This window comes from Alligator mississippiensis, chromosome 14 (genome assembly GCF_030867095.1).
Source record: "Alligator mississippiensis isolate rAllMis1 chromosome 14, rAllMis1, whole genome shotgun sequence".
Classification (NCBI taxonomy): Eukaryota; Metazoa; Chordata; order Crocodylia; family Alligatoridae; genus Alligator; species Alligator mississippiensis.
In genome coordinates, this window is record NC_081837.1 from 25,427,423 (window position 1) to 25,446,373 (window position 18,951).

General features: G+C 51.0%; 1 protein-coding gene across 2 annotated transcripts in view; it reads left to right on the top strand.

Annotated features, from left to right (window-relative positions):
• Window positions 1-10,956, top strand: part of TMEM132E (transmembrane protein 132E) — a 222,899-nt gene extending 211,943 nt beyond the window's left edge. For both annotated transcript variants that reach the window (XM_014595953.3, XM_019492977.2), the window contains exons 7-9: window positions 836-1,112; window positions 5,423-5,614; window positions 7,263-10,956. In XM_014595953.3, coding sequence (XP_014451439.2) covers window positions 836-1,112; window positions 5,423-5,614; window positions 7,263-8,309 — 1,516 coding nt within the window. In that variant the 3' untranslated portion in view covers window positions 8,310-10,956. The remainder of the gene's footprint in view (window positions 1-835; window positions 1,113-5,422; window positions 5,615-7,262) is intronic.
• Window positions 10,957-18,951: the final 7,995 nt, after the last annotated feature.

Consider the following 18,951-nt stretch of genomic DNA (forward strand, 5'->3'; position numbering starts at 1 on the left):
TACAAGTTCACCCAGGGTGCCACATACACGTGCATGCACATACACATCTGAACAGCCCATGCTCACAGCAGTGCTCTCCCCCTGCCCTATCTCAGCTGATCCCCGCCCCAGACAGAAGGAGTGATGCCCAGTCCATCCCGCCTCCAGCTTCTGCTCAGGAGGAGTGGGCAGAGTGTTGCCAATCCTGGAGTTCTGTTTCTGTTTTCAGCAACTGGTTGGGACTCTGGGGTGGCCTATGAAATCTGGGACTGTCCTAGCCAAGCCAGGACATATGTTCATCCTATCTGGAGAGAACCCAGTAGAGGGCAACAAAAATGGTTAGGGGACTGGGGCACATGACTTATGAGGCAAGGCTGAGGGAACTGAGCTTATTTAGCAGAAGAGAAGGCTGAGCGGGGAATTAATAGCAACTTTTAGCTACCTGAAGGGTGGTTCCAAAGAGGATGGAGCTGGATTGTTCTCAGTGGTGGCAGATGACAGAACAAGGAGCAATGGTCTCAAGTTGTAGCAAGGGGAGTTGAGGTTAAATATTAGGAACAACTTTCTCACAAGGAGGGTAGTAAAACACTGGAACAGGTTACCCAAAGAGGTGGTAAAATCTCCATCCTTGGAGGTTTTTAATACCTGGCTAGACAAAGTCTTGGCTGGGATGCTCTAGTTGGGGCTGGTCCTGCTTTGAGCAGGGGGGTTGGATTAGATGACCTCCTGACGTTCCTTCCAACCCTGATTTTCTATGATTCTGAGATTCTATTTATAGACCTGAATAGCTCATAGCTGAGGAAGGAGGTAAGGCCCAGGCAGCCTTCTGCCCTACTGAGCTGTCTTGTGCCCCCAGGTCAGTGCGGGAGAGCGATGATGAGGAAGAAGATGACCGGAAGCAGAACCGGGGCTGTACTCTCCAGTACCAGCACTCCACCCTGCAGGTCTTCACCCAGTTCCACACTACGTCCTCAGAGGGCACTGACCAGGTCATCACTATGCTGGGGCCCGACTGGCTGGTGGAAGTCACTGACCTGGTTAGTGACTTCATGAAGGTAGATGACACCCGGGTGGCGCAGATGGTGGACAGTAGTACGCTGGCCGGGCGGGAGCCAGGTACCACACTCTTCAAGGTACGGGCCCCCCGGCAATGTTCCCTCTAAGGAGCAGTGGTCCATGAGTGCGCTGCCTCAGTCCGCGAGCACGCCGCCTCAGTCCGTGAGCGTGCCGCCTCGGTCCGGCATGGGACACTTACCGAAGGGGGCTGGGGCCAGGGGCTGCGGCTGGATGCTGGGGGCCGGAGGCTGGAGTCAATGGCTGGAGGCTGGGGCCAGGGGCTGGAGCCAGGGGCCAGGGGCTGAAGCCGGGGGCCAGAGGCCAGGGACTGGAGCTGGTAGCCAGGGGCTAAGGGCTAAAGCTGGAGGCAGGGGCCAGGGGCTGGAGGCTGGGGCCAGGGGCTAGAGCCGGGGGACAGGGGCTGGAGCCGGGGGACAGGAGAGTGAGGAGGCACGTGGCGTCACAGCCAGGGAGCGAACCAGTGTCCCGGAGCCGATGGAGCCTCACTCGGGGCAGGCAGCAGCTCCTCCCTGAGGTGAGGCAAGGCAGGGATGGTGGCTAGGGCTGGGGGCTGGCACAGGCTCTGCCAGCTCCGGGGAAGTGTCCACTCCCCAGCCTTGATGTGGGGGAGCGAAGCACTTACCGGGAGCCAGTGGAGCCCACACTAGGCTCCCGCCCCAGCCTTTCCTGGTGCGCGGCCTTGAAAAGGCTGTGCACAGCCACACGTTTAGTTGTGCACAGCAGCGCATGCGCACACCTTAGAGGGAACCTTGCCCCTGGTCTTGCAGGGTCACAGGGCAATGGGCCAGGGAGCTGGACGGCTGTGACTGAAAAGCCCCTGGAGCCACAGTGCATAGGGGCAGGAGGGCATTCTGGGGGCACGGACCCAGTATTCATGGGCAGCCCACCTGGCACATGCTGACTAGAGGAAATCTCAGAGGCAATGAGGGAGCGGGTCTAGAGCCTGACATCTGATGAAGCAGGAGAGGAAATGCTTTTCCCAGATGCTGTAAGTGTGGGTGGTAGGAACTCTACAGCTCCTTAAGGGATCTGGATAGGAAACTACTTGACTGTATGATGGAATATCTGCATTTATGGGGAGACATAGGACTTCTGTGGCAGACCCTGGGAAATCCAGCATTGCCCAGCCAACCCCATGGTTTTTCACATCCCCAGCTAGTAATAGGTAGGACTTGGAACTGTCCTCTGACTTGGGCCTTCAGCCCAGCTCTCTCTTTTTGGCCCATTGGAAGGCTCCCTTCCAGGTGCACTCCGTTCCACATCACCCTAATGTAAAGGTGCAGTAGTACCTGTCCTGCATTCTCCTTCTGTGGGCCTGCACCATGCATCCAGCATGCAGAGAGCCCCTCATTAGGCAGGTGCCAGGCACTGCCAGAAGGAAAATGCTCTAGACCTCCTTGATAGTGAATACCTTTACCTCTGCCAGCTACCCTGCAGTGTGTAGGTGACTGTAAACATCACCTGATCTGGAATGATCACCAGCCTTGGGCCAGGGCCCTATATACATATAAAAAAGGGGAGTGAGGGGAGTGGGAAGACTGTGTGGGCTGGGTTTAGGGTTAGGATGGTCGCAGTGAGGGGAGCCAGGTTCTAGGCTCATTATAAAGACTGGGCTATATGAAAAATCCCCATGCAGATCCTGGCCTGGGTGCAAAACAGCCATTAGTTTCTCAGGGACACCCTATACAAGCAGGTGAAGGCGTAATGAAATCTAATGTGTGATTCACACAGTTGTGCCTCCCATAATGCCACATGTGAGCAGCAGGAGGCATCGCTCATTAGATCCCATCATGCCTTATAGCCAATGTAGGGGGAGCCCAGTCAAGCTCTTGCTGCTAGGAGACCCCTCAGCTGACAGGGCTTCTAGCCATGTTGGTGCCCCATGCACCCCTGCAACTGGGAAATGGCAGCTACTGCAATCTCCCAGCTGCAAGGCACCCCACACACCTGCTTAGCTGGGAAATGGCTGCTGCTGCCATCTCCCAGCTGTGAGGTGCCCCATGTACCTCTGCAGCTAGGAAATTGCAGCAGTGCCCCACAACTTCCATGACCCAGAGTCCCACTGCTGTGAACTCTGGGTCCTGGCATCCAAGGGTACTGCTGGAATTCAGAGTCCACAGCTTCACAGAACTGCCAGGGCTGAGAGTCCCCACAGCTGCAGGCCTTCTAGCCCTGGCTGCACATGGTGCACCCATGAGGCTGGGAGCCCAGTCAGCTGACAGGGGTCCCAGCAACATGGGCATACTCTGTTACACATGCAAATTAAAGCTGGATAACAACCAGCTATGAAGTTATTACACACCTTCCAGCAATAACTTTATAGCTGGTTGGACCTTTTTATGGCACAGTAGTTCATTTACCTGTGTAGCCAGAGTGACTTGGACAAGGGAGTCAAATGTACTCTGTCCAAGTTTGCAGATGACACAAAGCTATGGGGAGAAGTGGACACGCCAGAGGGCAGGGAACAGCTGCAGGCAGACCTGGACAGGTTGAACAAGTGGGCAGAAAACAACAGGATGCAGTTCAACAAGGAGAAATGCAAAGTGCTGCACCTAGGGAGGAAAAATGTCCAGCACACCTACAGCCTAAGGAATGACCTGCTGGGTGGCACAGAGGTGGAAAGGGATCTTGGAGTCCTAGTGGACTCCAAGATGAACATGAGCCGGCAGTGTGATGAAGCCATCAGAAAAGCCAATGGCACTTTATCGTGCATCAGCAGATGCATGACGAATAGGTCCAAGGAGGTGATACTTCCCCTCTATCGGGCGCTGGTCAGACCACAGTTGGAGTACTGCGTGCGATTCTGGGCGCCGCACTTCAAGAAGGATGCGGATAACCTGGAGAGGGTCCAGAGAAGGGCAACTCGTATGGTCAAGGGCCTGCAGACCAAGCCCTATGAGGAGAGACTAGAGAAACTGGACCTTTTCAGCCTCCGCAAGAGAAGGTTGAGAGGCGACCTTGTGGCTGCCTTTAAGTTCATCACAGGGGCACAGAAGGGAATTGGTGAGTATTTATTCACCAAGGTGCCCCCGGGGGTTACAAGAAACAATGGCCACAAGCTAGCAGAGAGCAGATTTAGATTGGATATTAGGAAGAACTTCTTCACAGTTCGAGTGGCCAAGGTCTGGAACGGGCTCCCAAGGGAGGTGGTGCTCTCCTCTACCCTGGGGGTCTTCAAAAGGAGGTTAGATGAGTATCTAGCTGGGGTCATCTAGACCCAGCACTCTTTCCTGCTTATGCAGGGGGTCGGACTCGATGACCTATTGAGGTCCCTTCCGACCCTAACATCTATGAATCTATGAATCTATATTAAGTGTGCAATTAACCCCATAATTTCATAATACATGTAATGTGTAGAGAGGCCTCAGGACCATGGGCTGAGTCTGCTCTGAGGAATAGCAGGTCAGCGGAGCACCCATTTGCCAGCCCCACTTCCTGCATTGCCCAGAGCCTGAGCCCTTTCCTCCAGGGCCCTCCCATGGCAGAGCAATGAGGTACAGAGCCAGAACCCTACTCCTGAGGAAGCAGCATGTGCCCAGAGGAAACTTGTTTTTGAATCTCACTTGGGCTCTGAATTGCATCCTGGCTTTGAAGCTCAGCAGCTTTGCCTCTCAGCAAAACAGAAGCCTTCCTGCTCCTTCCCTATGGGGCTGGGGGGAGGGCAGCTGGGAGTGGTTTGAAGTTATCTCTCAAGTACATTTCTACTCTGCAGCCAAGCTAACATCATTAACTGGAGCGCCAGGAAGCTTGGTCTGTAATTAGTTCTAGGCCTCAGCTTGATTTTTGCCTTAATAAGCAAAATTCCCACTTTCTTTGATGTTCCCTTCAGAGGGTTGAGTGTGTCAAGGTTGCTGAGCTGCCTCCCAGGTGGTAAACACCTCCAGGCATTCCTGGTCAGTCCACACCAGCACCTCAGGCACAGCATGGGCAGAGGTAGTAGACATGGGGTCATCTTGATGCCAGTGGCTGGTGAAACCCTCACTGTTTCCCTTGCCAGCACCCTCCACCTCCCTTGATTCCCTCTGGGCTCCAACAGTTTTGGGCTGAGAAGGAGTGTGGGCAGCTATAGGCTCAACTATGTGGAAGAGTGTGTGGCAGAACCCTGTTTGGCATTACCATGTCACTGCTGCTCACAGCCCTGAGGCTGGAGTCTTAGCATGAGCAGAGCAGTGCTGTGAGAGAGTGGGGAGGCCTGGGGATGGGCCTTCCCCGCTGTGCCTTGCTGTGAGGGAACAAGGTGGGGGGGGGGGGGGGAGGGGGGAACTCGATTATCTATTGAGGTCCCTTCCGACCCTAACATCTATGAATCTATGAAGGAGCTGGCTGGGCAATAAGTGGCCACCCCAGTTACTGCTGTCTCTCACAGGTAGTATCTCCCCTCATGGAGGCTGTGCTGGGGGAAGCCCTGGTGACCGTGGCAGATGAGAAGGTCAGCATCACTGACCTGAAGGCACAGGTGGTGTCCAGCTTGTCTCTCTCCCTCCATCCCAGTCCTGGCAACAGCCACACCATCATCGCGAAGACAACAGCCCAGCAAACCCTGAACTTCCTCAAGCAGGTAAGGCAGGGGTGGCCACAACATGGCCCCTGGACAGGTTGGCAGACAGAGCAGCAGTGTGGCCTGCAGTGCTTCCTGGCATTCTGGGACTCGAAGTCTCCCCAGGCAGCACCTCTGCCTGGACCACATGGACAGTCACAGCCACTGTCAAGCCATTTGGAGGTGCAGCCCTTCAGGGCTAAACAGCTGGTAAAGGCTGGCAGAGGTGTAGCAGCACAACTCCATTCCTGGGGCAGCACCAGCTCCTGCTGTGCTGATTGCAATGGTACAATCAGTTGCTGCTGCAGCAGTAGTTACATATGTGCACACCACAAAAGCAGCATTTGGGGCTACTGTCTCCTCATCCCCAATAGTTATGCTACTTGGACATGAGGATGGCATGCACTTCAAGGAAGATGATAGGACAGATGCTCCAAGAAGTTCAGGGTCCTGAGTGCATTGAGTTTGTTGTGGCTCTGTTCACCTCTGTCCCATATAATACAGTAAAACTGGACATTTCTGCCTAGGAAATGAGGCTTGGTCAGGGGCAGGGACAGAATTTCTGCTCAGGTGGTTTGTGCTCAGGCTGGCTTGCAGGCAGTGGGGAAGGCTTTCTTGCAACTGGCTTCAGAACATCCAAATTCGCATGGCCATAGAATCCCACTGGGTCTCAGGGTCCTAGGCAGTGACAAGTATGACAGATCATTGGACTCCCCACAGCCCCACTGAGGTCTCCTAGGTATCCAAGAGGTCCTAGGGAGGAACCTGTAGCCAGCAGGGGAACTGTGGGACCCACTCCACCTAAAGCCACTTGGGACCTTTCTGAAGTGGTGGGAAGAAAGGGTCAAAGGGATCCAGTACCAGCCTTTGGAACTCCTTAGACACCCCCCCAGAACCATGCCCCATAACTGCCAAAAGTTCTGTCACCAGCCCCAGCCTCTCTTTGGGACCAGTCTGTAAAATGGAGTTTACAGTAATAGTCAAATGATTTGTAAACATGCAAATCAGGGTATTAAATAATTTGCATGTACCATGATGATCACAACTGCACTAAATGTGACACATTGGCCTAGAATCTCCAAGGAACATTTTCCAGCAGGGGCTATTTACAGACCTACCTCTCTCTTCTTTTGGGTTGGCTCTGCTTTGTGAGAGATCAGTTTCATAGTCTTCCAAATGAATTCAGTGGCAGTGATGGTGGCAGAGGGGTAGCAGGACTGTCACTGAAATCAGAATTTACAGTTGGAGCAGGATATGTCTGAATGTGACTCATTGGCACTGTAGGAAGGGACACTTTTGGTTCCAGTCTTGTGCTTTGTATGAACAAGAGAAGGGTGGGAGATAGATAGATAGATAGATAGATAGATAGATAGATAGATAGATAGATAGATAGATAGATAGATAGATAGATAGATAGATAGATAGATAGATAGATAGATAGGAGAATGAATGGATTAATGAAGGCAATAAAGGATGACTAGATGGCTGAAAAGAATCAGGAATGGATGGATGGAAGGGTGGCGGGACAAAGGGGTGTGGATGGAGGAACAGATAGATGGAGATGGATAAATGGGTGCAGAGAGTTGAGGACAAATGGATAGATCAATTAAAAGAATGGGTGATGGGTGGCTAACTAAGCAGATGCCCATTCCCTGTGGTTATTTTGCAGGAAGCCTTGCTGAGCCTGTGGATTTCCTACAGCGATGACACCACGGCTCCTCTCTCCCTCTACGACCCCAAGGACTACAACCTGGTGGTGAGCAGCCTGGATGAGAAGGTTGTGTCTGTGACCCAGGACCGGGCCTTCCCACTGGTGGTAGCGGAGGGTGAGGGTGCAGGAGACCTTCTGCGTGCTGAGCTTGTCATCTGCGAGAGCTGCCAGAAAACCAAACGCAAGAGTGTGCTCTTCACAGCCCTGGCTGATGTGCGGGTGCGCTTTGTCTCTGAGGAGGACCCCACCTATGACTATGGGGATGCCGGCCATGTACCCAGCAAGCCGGGCCTGTCAGGTAGGGAGGAGAATGCAGCCAGCACCACCTTGCGGGCTGAGGTGGAGAGGAAGCCAAAGCCCAGTGAGGACAGTGGGGTCCCCAGTATCCCCCACACCACTGAGGACTTCCCCACCATCCCCACAGGCTTTGTACAGGTGACTCGGGGGCTGACAGACCTGGAGATTGGTATGTACGCCCTGTTAGGCGTCTTCTGCTTGGCCATCTTGGTCTTCCTCATCAACTGCATCGTCTTTGTGCTGAAATACCGGCACAAGCGCATCCCCCCCGAGGGCCAGACCAATATGGACCACTCCCACCACTGGGTCTTCCTGGGCAATGGGCAGCCCCTGCGGGCCCAGAATGACCTTTCCCCTCAGCCCGAGAGCCCTGGCAACCCTCTGGAGAATGTCCAGACCTGCTGCCATGCAGACCACCACAGCAGTGGCAGCTCTCAAACCAGTGTACAGAGCCAGGTGCATGGCCGAGGGGATGGCTCCTCAGGGGGCTCCACCAGGGACCAGAGTGAGGACCCACTCAATTCACCCACCTCCAAGCGGAAGCGGGTGAAGTTCACCACCTTTGCCACTCTGCCCTCTGAGGAACTGGCCTACAATTCCATCCCCATCGCTGATGAGGAGGATATTGAGTGGGTATGCCAGGACATGGGGCTTCAGGACCCCGAGGAGCTGCACAGCTACATTCGCAGAATCAAAGAGATTGCTTAACAGGCTGCCATGCTACACTCTGCCACACCACACCACCCCGGCTGCTTCCTGCGGGACATGGACTGAGCCTGCCACTGGCCTTGGGTTCTGATTTGTAGTCTCTTGAGCGCTCTCTCACATAGGGCTCCAAGCTGCCCACCCCAGCATCCTCTCCACCCCCTCCAGAGCCCCCTGCCCCCTCTGGCCCCATTCCAAAAAATACTGATCTCTTCTGGAGCATTTTTTATGTTTATTTTTTAAAGGAAAAGTGTCGACCAAGCCAAGTGGAGGGACCCTGGGGGTGGGGAAGGGGAGGGGAGGTGATGCCCAGAGGTGGTCTCTGATTTCTGCCCAAAGTGCCGAGGTGCCTGCTAGCTGCTTGTGCGAATGCCTTTTGGAAGCAAGGCAACATCATAAAGGAGAGCTGGTGGCAGGCCAGTCAGTGGTGTTGGGGGCAGCTGGAGCTCAGGTGGAAGAAAATGCTGGTGCCACCATCTGTCAGAGCCATGTGGGAAGGCAAAGGAGCTAGAAGCGGACAGGAGAACAGCCGCTGGTGGGGGTGGGGGCTCAGAACCCAGGTGCTATTGCCTGGTATGGAGGTGACCATCCACTCAACTGCTCACTCCAATGTGCCTATGTCCCCAGTGCCCTGCTCCTGCTATTGAACCCTGTATGAGCTGCATGGCTTCCAGCCCTGTGGCTCTCTGAAGAAGTGGTGGGGGCTCCCACTTCATGGCTTGCTGAATGGACAGCACGGCCTTGTGCCGATGGCTCTCTGAAGGAACAGCGTGGCTTCCCACTCCGTGGCCTCCTGCACTGCGCCTCTGACCAAGCTCCAAAAGACAAACACAGTTTTTCTGCTTTACTTTGTTGCACAATAACATTGGTTACACATACATTCAGGGATTCTCCTTTGGGTCCAGCGTGCCCTGGTGCCACAGGATGCTCTCAGAATGCTGGCAGGAGGAAAAGGCCAGGAAGGGTGCGTGGACCCAAGCTAAGAACCTGGGACTTTCTGGATGTTGGGAGTCCACTGGAAAGCTTTAGCTATGCAGTGCAGCTTTGGCCAGGAGTGTGGCCTGTCCAGCCTGAGGTACACACTGCTGTCACTACACATAGAATGTGAGGAGGGCCTGCAACTGCTCCCCCTTGCTATTCAGAACCAGAGGAGAAGAGTGTTCATGTCCACTTCACAGCTTTGTCATCCATTTGGGCTCCCCCCTCCCTTTGCTGCATAGGGACATGAAAGCTGTGTGCCCTCTGCATAGCATCGCTTCTGGAAGCCGTAGAGCAGCCTTAGGGAGAGAAGGTGGAGGGGGGGAATGCTTTAGGGCTCTAAGACCAACAAGAAGGCTGTTGAGATGCTTGGAGAGCCAAAGTTGAAGCTCTCCTCTGCAAAAGTATCTTGCTGCTTTCCTGAGACCCAGCCTGCTGCTGCTCCCTGGGGGCTCCATGCACACCCCACACTCCCCAACCCTCTCAGCAATTTCACATAGTCTGTGGGGTCCACACAGGCACCTTACATTAATCAAAGCACATGCAGAAATGGCCTAAATTGTTACTGGGACACTCCAGCCAGCAGGTCAGCCTTCCCGTTTGGCCTCTCTGGGAGATCATGGCTGCCATGGATGGGTGTGTAACAGAGGAGAGTGGATCCCTTGGATCTCTCAAGAAGCAGCTTTACCTGGAAGTCACAGGACCAGCCTGCTGGTTGGTGCTGTGGGTTTGGCTTTCAAGCCTGCCACTGACTCTCCCTGCCAGCTTGGGCATGTTGTCTACCCTTCAGTGCTTCAGTTCCCACCTCTCTGGCATCTTCTTTGGATCCCATCCCCCCATGCTCATGCACAGGCTGTGGGGGATGGAGCTGCCCATTTCTCTGGCTTCTGCTTGGAGACCCAAAGTGACAGTCTGACATCTGAACCAACAACTTGCTGCTCAGTGTCCCTGAAGGTCCCAGTTACATTCAACCCCAGTCCCTTGGCATTTCCTAATCCCAGTGGTTCCCATGCAGGCACCTTGCATCAATCAAAGCACATGTGGAAATTGCCTCCTGGCCATTGAAGGCTCCATCACCCACTTGGCCAAGCATGATTCCCAGTTACAGCCCAGTACAGCCTCCCAGAGCCAGGCATGCCACAGGCACAGCTCCCCCAGTACCAGCCCACTGGGGAGCCTCAGAGCCAGACCTGACTAGATATTGCTGCATCTCACAGTGCCATGGTCTTTGAGTGGTCTTGTCTATGCTTTATGACCATGCTTCCCAACCCCCACCCCCTGCCCTTTGCAGGCTCAGTCTGATGCCTGATACTCTCTCAGGACCCCTGGCTCGGGGCCAATAGCACTTTCCAATCTCCGATTCCCAGGACCCTAACATAGGAGTGGGAGGAGAAGGCCCAGCTCAAATCACCCTGCAAGCTCCACTACACCCTCACCACTGCTGCCTAGTTCCCCTATCATGCACATTCAAGGGCTGGAGATGGCTGTTGCCAGGCCCAATCTACTGCTCATAGCGCACAGTACACACAGACACTGAATAGCAGGAGGGGCAGTGGGAGGGCACAGTGGCTTGTGCCAAGGAGCTGGCGTTGTATTATTTCTTGATTGGAATTTACCCACCACTGTGTCTAAGTTTTCTTAAATAAATAAAAGAGAATAGAAAAAGAAGGCACTGCAAAGCTGGGGGCATGCACAGTGATTCTGTTTGTGTTGCGGGGGAAGTGGGGATGAGGCAAATCCGTGTGGCTAGCCAGAGTGGTTAGCTGATATTTGGGGCCTTTCTGTGTTGTGTTTCTGGCAGGAGGACACATCAAGGACACCATTCAGGTTTATTCTTGGCAGAAGCTCATTTAATTATGAAGGATGGACACAGAAGCCTAAACCCCTAAACACAAACAAGAGCTGTCAGTTTCCTTTCTCAGAAATTTTCCAGGGCTACCTCTCCAGTGATCTCTGTGCTGAAGGAGCTCTGTCTCTGCTGCCTCAGAATCATGCTCCTAATGCGTCTTTCTACCTCCAGCATACACAAGCTGCCACCAGTATCCTAGCCCATATGTCCACAATCAGGAAAGCTCCTCAGTCCATATGGTTTAGCTGATCTGCCGTATGCCTTGGGCAGTCTTTGTTTGTAGCAATTTCTGCAACAGAAAAGGGACTCATTCATTCAACAGGGAAGATTGATCCAATGGTTTAAAAGTACAGATGGAGTTATTCTGGAATACCTGAATAATGTTTCCACATGTGAGTGCCCTTATTCTGGAATAAGAGAGCATGTTGCTGCTGCAAAATACTGAATGCCCGTGAATTCACATCTGATCTTGATCCAAATAATTATCCAGTGCAAGCCAGCCCCAATTGTTCTATGATCATCCTGGACAAAGACGCACATCAGTATATTTCACATGGCACACTACGTATGTTCTGTAAAGCAAAAAGATATATCCAGTGCTGGCTATAATATCACACAGGCTCTTATGTGTCTATGCTGTTGGCCCTAAGGAGACTGTACGCTAACTATGGCCCTATGGGAAATTGTATCCCAGCTATAAGCCCTAGTCATCTCTCATGAATGAACACATGGGACTTAGTTTCTCACCATAGCGTGTCACAAGGATGCACTAGGCTGTTGTGATTATACTTTCCTTATACTGTAAGAGATCCAATCATAGAAAGTGTGAGCACCCCTGTCTGGGGAATGGAGTGCTCACTGTACCCTTCCAAGACAACTTCTTTCCAGATGTATTGGGAACAGAGGCATGCCAATGCATGGAAGCCTGGGTGAGGTCAAATTGGTGGCTGGAAGAGCAGGGCTGGCATAGGGCTATTCTACAGTATCACAGACTTTGCTCTGGGTACTGACCTGTCCAGCTGTCCCATTACCTATATCCATGGGAACTTCCAGGCACCTAAAGAAGCTGCAGTTTTTCTCTTATACACTGTCCGCCACTGAGGAGACCACACACATGTGCGTGCTCTGTCCCTGATACTTATGGGTTCAATAACTTCAGAGGAGATACACACTAGCCCTCATGGTTACTGTACCAGGCCTACTATGAGCCAGTCTAGTACCAAGCCAACCTGCTTCCTGCCTCCTGCCTGTTGTGGCCATAACCTCCTGTTGCATCACTAGCAGTGTTCAATGAGACAGTGAAGCTGCTTAATTTATAGAGTGGGGGCTGGGAGGACGTTCTGCCAAGGTGCAGCAGAGAGCAGGAGCTGAGCTTGGCACCGTGCTGGGACTAAAGAATTAATGTGTCACCTGAAGCTCCTGGTTGATTCTCTTCTGTTTCTGGATGAAACCTTATACGCATTTCCTTGGACCAACAGTTTTGCCTATTACAGTTTGCCAGGGCAGCCTGTGCTAACCTGGGGTGTGCCCTCTAGTGGTTGGATCATATAACAAGTCACAACTCCACTATAATAGGATTGGCGCTTTAGCAAAAGAAGTTGCAGGCTGCTCTTTTGAACCCAGAAGCTCTAGGTTTAGTACATGTAGATGTCTTGGCTAGGATGGCTGTAACACCAGGATTATATCATTTAGCTCTTATCCAGCATGTCCATCAGCAGATCTCCATGTGTTTTATAAAGAGGAAGACCATTATGCTAATTTCACAGATGAGGAAACTGAGTCCCAAATGGTGCAATGCCTTGTCCCAGGCCACCCAGTAAGGCAGTGACAAAGTCAGGTCTCACAAGTCACATCCAACCCTCTAAAGTCATGAATACACGAACAGGGGCGTAAGGCAACCATCATGCCCTTTGAAAGCATTCCTAACACACAGTTGCTGTCCTGAGTTTCTTGGCAGCTCAGCAGCCTTCCCCTGAGGCCTGTGTTCTGTACAAGGTTTAATCAAAGTAAGACATCTTATTTGCTTGTAGCTTTGTTGGAAGCTGCCTAATGCTCAGAGAAAGCGAGATATATCTTGCCCTTCGTGGCTTCACTGAAAGCCGCCTCCATATATAGGCCTGCAGTTTTAATTATCTTCCTATTGTTAATGTACCTGGCAACAAGACTTCAAGAACACTCCGGGTCTTACTCTGAACTGCATGTCCAATGTCCAAAGCCTCCTTAGGCTCCAGCAGGGAGGCTCTGAGTTCTCATCAGTGGCTTGCAGTGGTCCTAGAAGCCAACTCTCTGAGAGCCATAAATAATGATGGGAGGTCGAAAAATCCACCCACAGGCTTAGAAAAGAATTGACTCCAATCCTGACTAGCTACTTCCCATTGAACAGGCGTCAGTGATTAACTCTCCCCAGTGTTCCTTTGTGCCACTGCCTGTGTCCAAAACTAAAACCATTTGCACCACATCCTTCTTACCAATCCTTTTATTTTTTTACAATGAGAGTTGAGCTCTGAAATGATTAGTCCATTAGGATAAATAATTATACGTATGATGGTAGAACCTAGGAGCCGCCAGCATGGATCACTGTGCTTAGTGTTGTATAAACACTGAACAAAGAGAAGGTTTCTGCCCCAGAATTGTTACAATCTACACTAAATACCATGATAGAAAGACTTCCCTGAGGGAATAACTGTTGTACATTTGATATGTGCAGGGCATGGCACTGACCAGCAGAAATTGGACCCTCGACTGTAAATGAAATCTCTGAACATAGAACAGAACAATAAGGGCCAAGATGACTCCTAAACATGGTTTCCCATGTGAAAAAAAGACATCTTTTCCTCTTATTTTCTTATAAAGAAACATGAATGGCATCTCCTTACTTGGGCATCTTCCTACCTTTTACTGACTAGGGATCTTCCAAACTATCTAAACTCCCAGCAAAAATTGGTCAGATGACCACAACATTTGACCTGTCCCCATCTCCATCCCCTGGTGAGAGCGCATTCATCCACTGGCAAAGAAACCAGAGTTGCATAACCTGGATATGGCAAAGGGTCCAACACCCAAGAGCTTTCCACCTGAATCAGCAATTTGCAGAGGACAGAGGCTTGGAGGAGTTGTGTGAAATCAGTTGGGTCTACAGTTAGGATCCACCCCCTTCAGACCTGATGTTGAAGCAGTGCAGGTTTTCATGGAAACACACTAACATGGGTTTACACCAGGATTGTACCAACTTCTCTTGCACCTGATATTAGAAATGGACAGCTGTGTATTAGCATAGCTGCAACTTCAGAGCTATGCTCTGGGATGAGTCTGATGCTTTATCCTTCCATTGGTCATTGCCTCGGGCTTCAGCAGTGATGACATGACATTAAGAAGAATTCACCAGAGGTACCACAGTTTGCACCAATGCTCCCCTGGGTAGCTAGGGTTGTGACTGCCCACACTTCCCTGTTTCCTTCCTCACTTTGCCACTTCCCCCACATGATCGCTCTGTGCTGGGGAAATCCACAAGGACTGTGTTCACCTTTTGAGGTATCTCTGACAACAGTATGCATCAGGTTAGTGGAGCACAACTAAAGGGTTGAGAAGGTAGGGAAGGATTGTGTGAGCACAGCAATGAGGAATGATGTCCATGGGACACTACGAGATGCAGTGCATATGGGATATGCCCTCTACTCCCTCTCTGATGCCAAATGGTGATACTGCAGCCATATCGATAGCAAGAACCTAGTGTGCATGGCAGTGCCACCCCCAAGTCTGCTGCACTGTTCCTCCTAAGCCATAAGCTATGTAGCTGCATTCACACGATGAATCAGGTAGGCTTCAGAGCACTGTGGAGCAGCAATGCTTCAAGCTTAATCACCCCTCCTATGTTTCTGTAGAGCACCCAGTGCAATGGAGCTCTGATCAGCTCAGCTGATTCAGCCAGCTCAGCCTTTAGGCAGCAAAAGAATACACATAACTGATGATGATAGAACTGCAAATCCATTAGGACAGTTGTATCATATGAAACTTTCCCTTGTAGCTTCACTGCAGTCAAGCAAGGCTTATGCTATATTGCCCTTCCCAAGTGATGCCTTAGTTCAGTGGTTTGCAACCTATTTGCCATAGTGGGCCACACTTGCAGCTCTCAGTGTATGATGTGGACCTCACCCCACAGCTGAGGGGACCACCAGCTGCCAAGGCTACAGGACCAGGTCCAAGGCCTGCAGCCCGCTGCAAGCCTTGGCAGTGTCCCCAGCCCCAGCCCTGCCCTGCCCTACTCTACTCCCTTCCTCCCTCACTGTGGGGGCCTCAGTCTGCCTCCCCGCCCCACTCTCTCCCCACTCCCACACAGGCTTACCTGGAAGGAGTTGCAGGAGCTGCCTGGCTGCCACATACAGTGGGATGGTCCATGGCCCCTAAATCATTAACTGAAAGAATCCAATTGAGGGGTCACTGGCTTTCAGTCCCTTGGATGATTTCTCCATGAGAAGCCCTCAGATCTGCCACCTGATCCTGCACTGGGATTTTTTTGTCCACAGTGAGCAAAATAAGATTTTTTTTGTCATTTCAGGACCAACTGAAAACACTCCCAAGCCTACATTTTTACAGTGCCACGTTATAAAGCAGGCTCAGGTGTGATTGAGTGAGCTGATTATCTAATAAGAATTCTGAGCAGTAAAATTAATATAGCCTTATTCCCTGCTTGGAACTTATAAGCCTCATCATTAAATTAACATATATGAATATTTGTTAAAAAAAAAAAGGAAAAAGTATATAATAAAATTTTATAATTGCAATAAGACACTCAAGCACTTGGGTGATGGCGGATGAACTTGCCTCTGGTGTGTTGTTAAGTGCAAGGCTGAATGGGCAGTTAATGCACCCATTGTGAACTGATACAGAGCAATTCACAACCTGCTGTGCCTCTTTAGTTAAGTCCCAAACACTCAGCTGCAGGACACACCCCACTATGGATAGGCTGAAGCACACATTATAGATCACAAGGAACAGTTAATTCAGGATAGCGGACAGGACCCAGAAACAGAATGTATGGCCATGAGGGAACGCTGACTTTTGTTTTCATGTCACAGCTGCACAAAAAATCAAAATAATGAGGTTTTTCACATTGCAGAAAACTCAGAATTCATGGGAAACATTTTGGGCTCCATTGTGTTTCAACAAGGCCATGGCATGGTTCTTGCAAAACTCTGTCTAGGCCTATGGTGGGTCTAAACCACAGCTGAAACTCTAGATATGTGGGGTCTCTGTCCCCAGGCAGTCTACCTGGTGGGTCCACCCCAGAGTAAAGACCTGGCGTCTGGGGATCACAAGACTTCCATTACTGTTAGACCAGTCTGCCCAGGGAAGCTCCTTCATTTCACACAACTCGTCAGCTGCTTCCTTGTCTTTGGTTTCCCAGCCTGTCTTTGTGTTCCCTTGTCCGTCCCGCGTGGTGAGAAGGGGCCTCCCAGGTGTGGCTGCTGCTGCCTGGAATAGTGCTGCACCCTCTGTGCACATGCACTGACACACACGCACAAACTCCCTTTACAGGGCCAGCCTCAAGGCAGCTCCAGAGCATGATCTTCCACAGCAACACTGTTCCTTCCCAGACCTCTCTGTTTCCCTCTAGCCCAGCAGTTCCTAACCTTGGGGTCACCAACCTGCCAAGCTCTTTCGAGGTCCCTAACTGGGCTCCACTTCAACTAGTGATCCCTTCTCACCTGTCAGCCAAACTAGCTGCTCCTTGGTGCCTCCCAGTCCTTCCTTAAAGGGACTGACAGCAGGGTCACAGAAGATTGCCAATTGCTCAGCACCTAAAACCAGGATTAGATTCCTAAGAACTCAGCCCCTACAATCCAAGCCAGTTTTTCCAGGGCTCAGTGCCCATAATCAGGATTGGATTCCCCACTACTCAGCACCCACAGTCTGGGTCAGATTTTCCAAAAAGCTTGGCTTGCACTCAGGTACTTACATAAGGTTCATGATTCCACAAATGCTCAGCACCAAATAGGCCCCCTTCTCCCCTCCTGTGATAACCTGGCCAATACCCTTGGTTTCTAATAGCTACTATGGGAGATGAAGCACTCCGTGCAGGTGCTGAGCTGCTTCAAAGACAGGATCAGATGATGAGCTGACAGGAGCAGAGAATTCACCATGTGGCAGGCTGACTTCTTGCTACCTGTTAACTTGTGAGATCTTGGGAAGAAGTTTAGCTTCTTCCCCCCCCCCCCCCCCAAAGCAGCTCAGCTTGGCTGATGTATCCTTCCCCCACTATCCCCCACACTCCTGTGCAGCATTTCTGATGTGCAGGGTATGAGGGGCAAGGGAGCCATAAGCAGTTCAGTCCTGTCTGACCAATGGAATCTGCAGGACAACAGTCTCACTACCAGAACACGGCCATTTAATTCTGGAAGGTGTTAGTCAAGGGATGATATAATCAACTGTCCTCTGTGTGTGTCTATGTGTGGACACATGTACGCATTGCTGCTTTCTACTGTGTGTACTCAGAGATTCAAGACTGCTCATCTGTGTGCCCTGAACCCTAATCAGCTAGTTTGTATTGGGAATTCACCAATTGTTCAAACGGCACTTGCTTTGAATGAAGGTATGAGTTCTGCTAATGGTGCTACCGCATACAGGACTTATTCATAGAGTCATAGATTGTAAGGCCAGAAGTGACCTTGGAAGATCATTGGGTCTAGCCCCCTGCACCAGGCAGGAAAGACAACTGGGTGACCCCAGAAAGGTGACAGTTTTGAAGATCTCCTGGGTAGGTGACTGCACCACCTCTGGAGGGAGCTTATTCCACAGTTTGGACACCCTGACTGTGAAGAAGTTTTTCCTAATGTTAAGCCTGAAACAGTCTTCCAGGAGATTGTAGCCATTACTCCTGGTTTTCCCCAAGGTTGCTCTGGTGAATAGTTGTTCACCAAGCCCTTGATGTACTCCCTTAATGTAGTGGTAAGCTGCTACCAAGTCCCCTTTCAGCCTTCTCTTCTTCGGGCTGAAGAGTCCCAGGTCCCTAAGTCTTTCTTTGTATGGCCTTCCTTGCACATCTCTGATCATATGGGTGACCCTTCTCTGGACTCTCTCAAGCTTTCCCACATCCTTGTTAAAGTGCAACGCCCAGAACTGGATGCAGTACTCCAGCTGCAGTCTCACCAAGGCCTAGTAGAGTGAAAAAGTAGCTTCCTTGGTTTTGCTGGAGATGCATCGATTGATGCATGCCAGAATATTTTTTGCCCTACTGAGCATCACATTGCCTGTTTATATTCATACTGTGGTCTATTATTACCCTTAGGTCCCTTTTGCTCACGGTGCTGGTCAATTTGGCGCCAAGCCTATGGATGTGTGGGAGGCTGTTTATCCCCAGATGGAGCACTTTGCATTTCTCAATGTTGAACTTCATCTGGTTCTGATCCACCCAACTTACTAGCCTGTCTAGATCTGCCTGTATCTATAGCCTATCTTCAAGTGTGACTGCACTTCCCCATAACTTGGTGTCATCCACAAACTTGGCCAGTGAGCTCTTCACCCCCACATCAAAGTCATTGATAAAGATGTTGTCTTGTGTGTGTAACCCAGGTGGTGCCCAATGATGTACTCCCCTCTCCAAATGAAGGGAATGTTAGCAAGGCAGGTGTGCTGAGGAGTGAAACTGCCTATGACACCCAGTTTCCTTCCTCCCCCAATAGAGCAAGGCCAGGACACATGTTAAGGCTTAACTATATACAAATTTAATAAGATATAAAAGTTATAGGGTTAACATATTTACACATAAGATATAGGAGCTAAAATAGCTTATATACTGGTCAATGCAAACACTACATACAG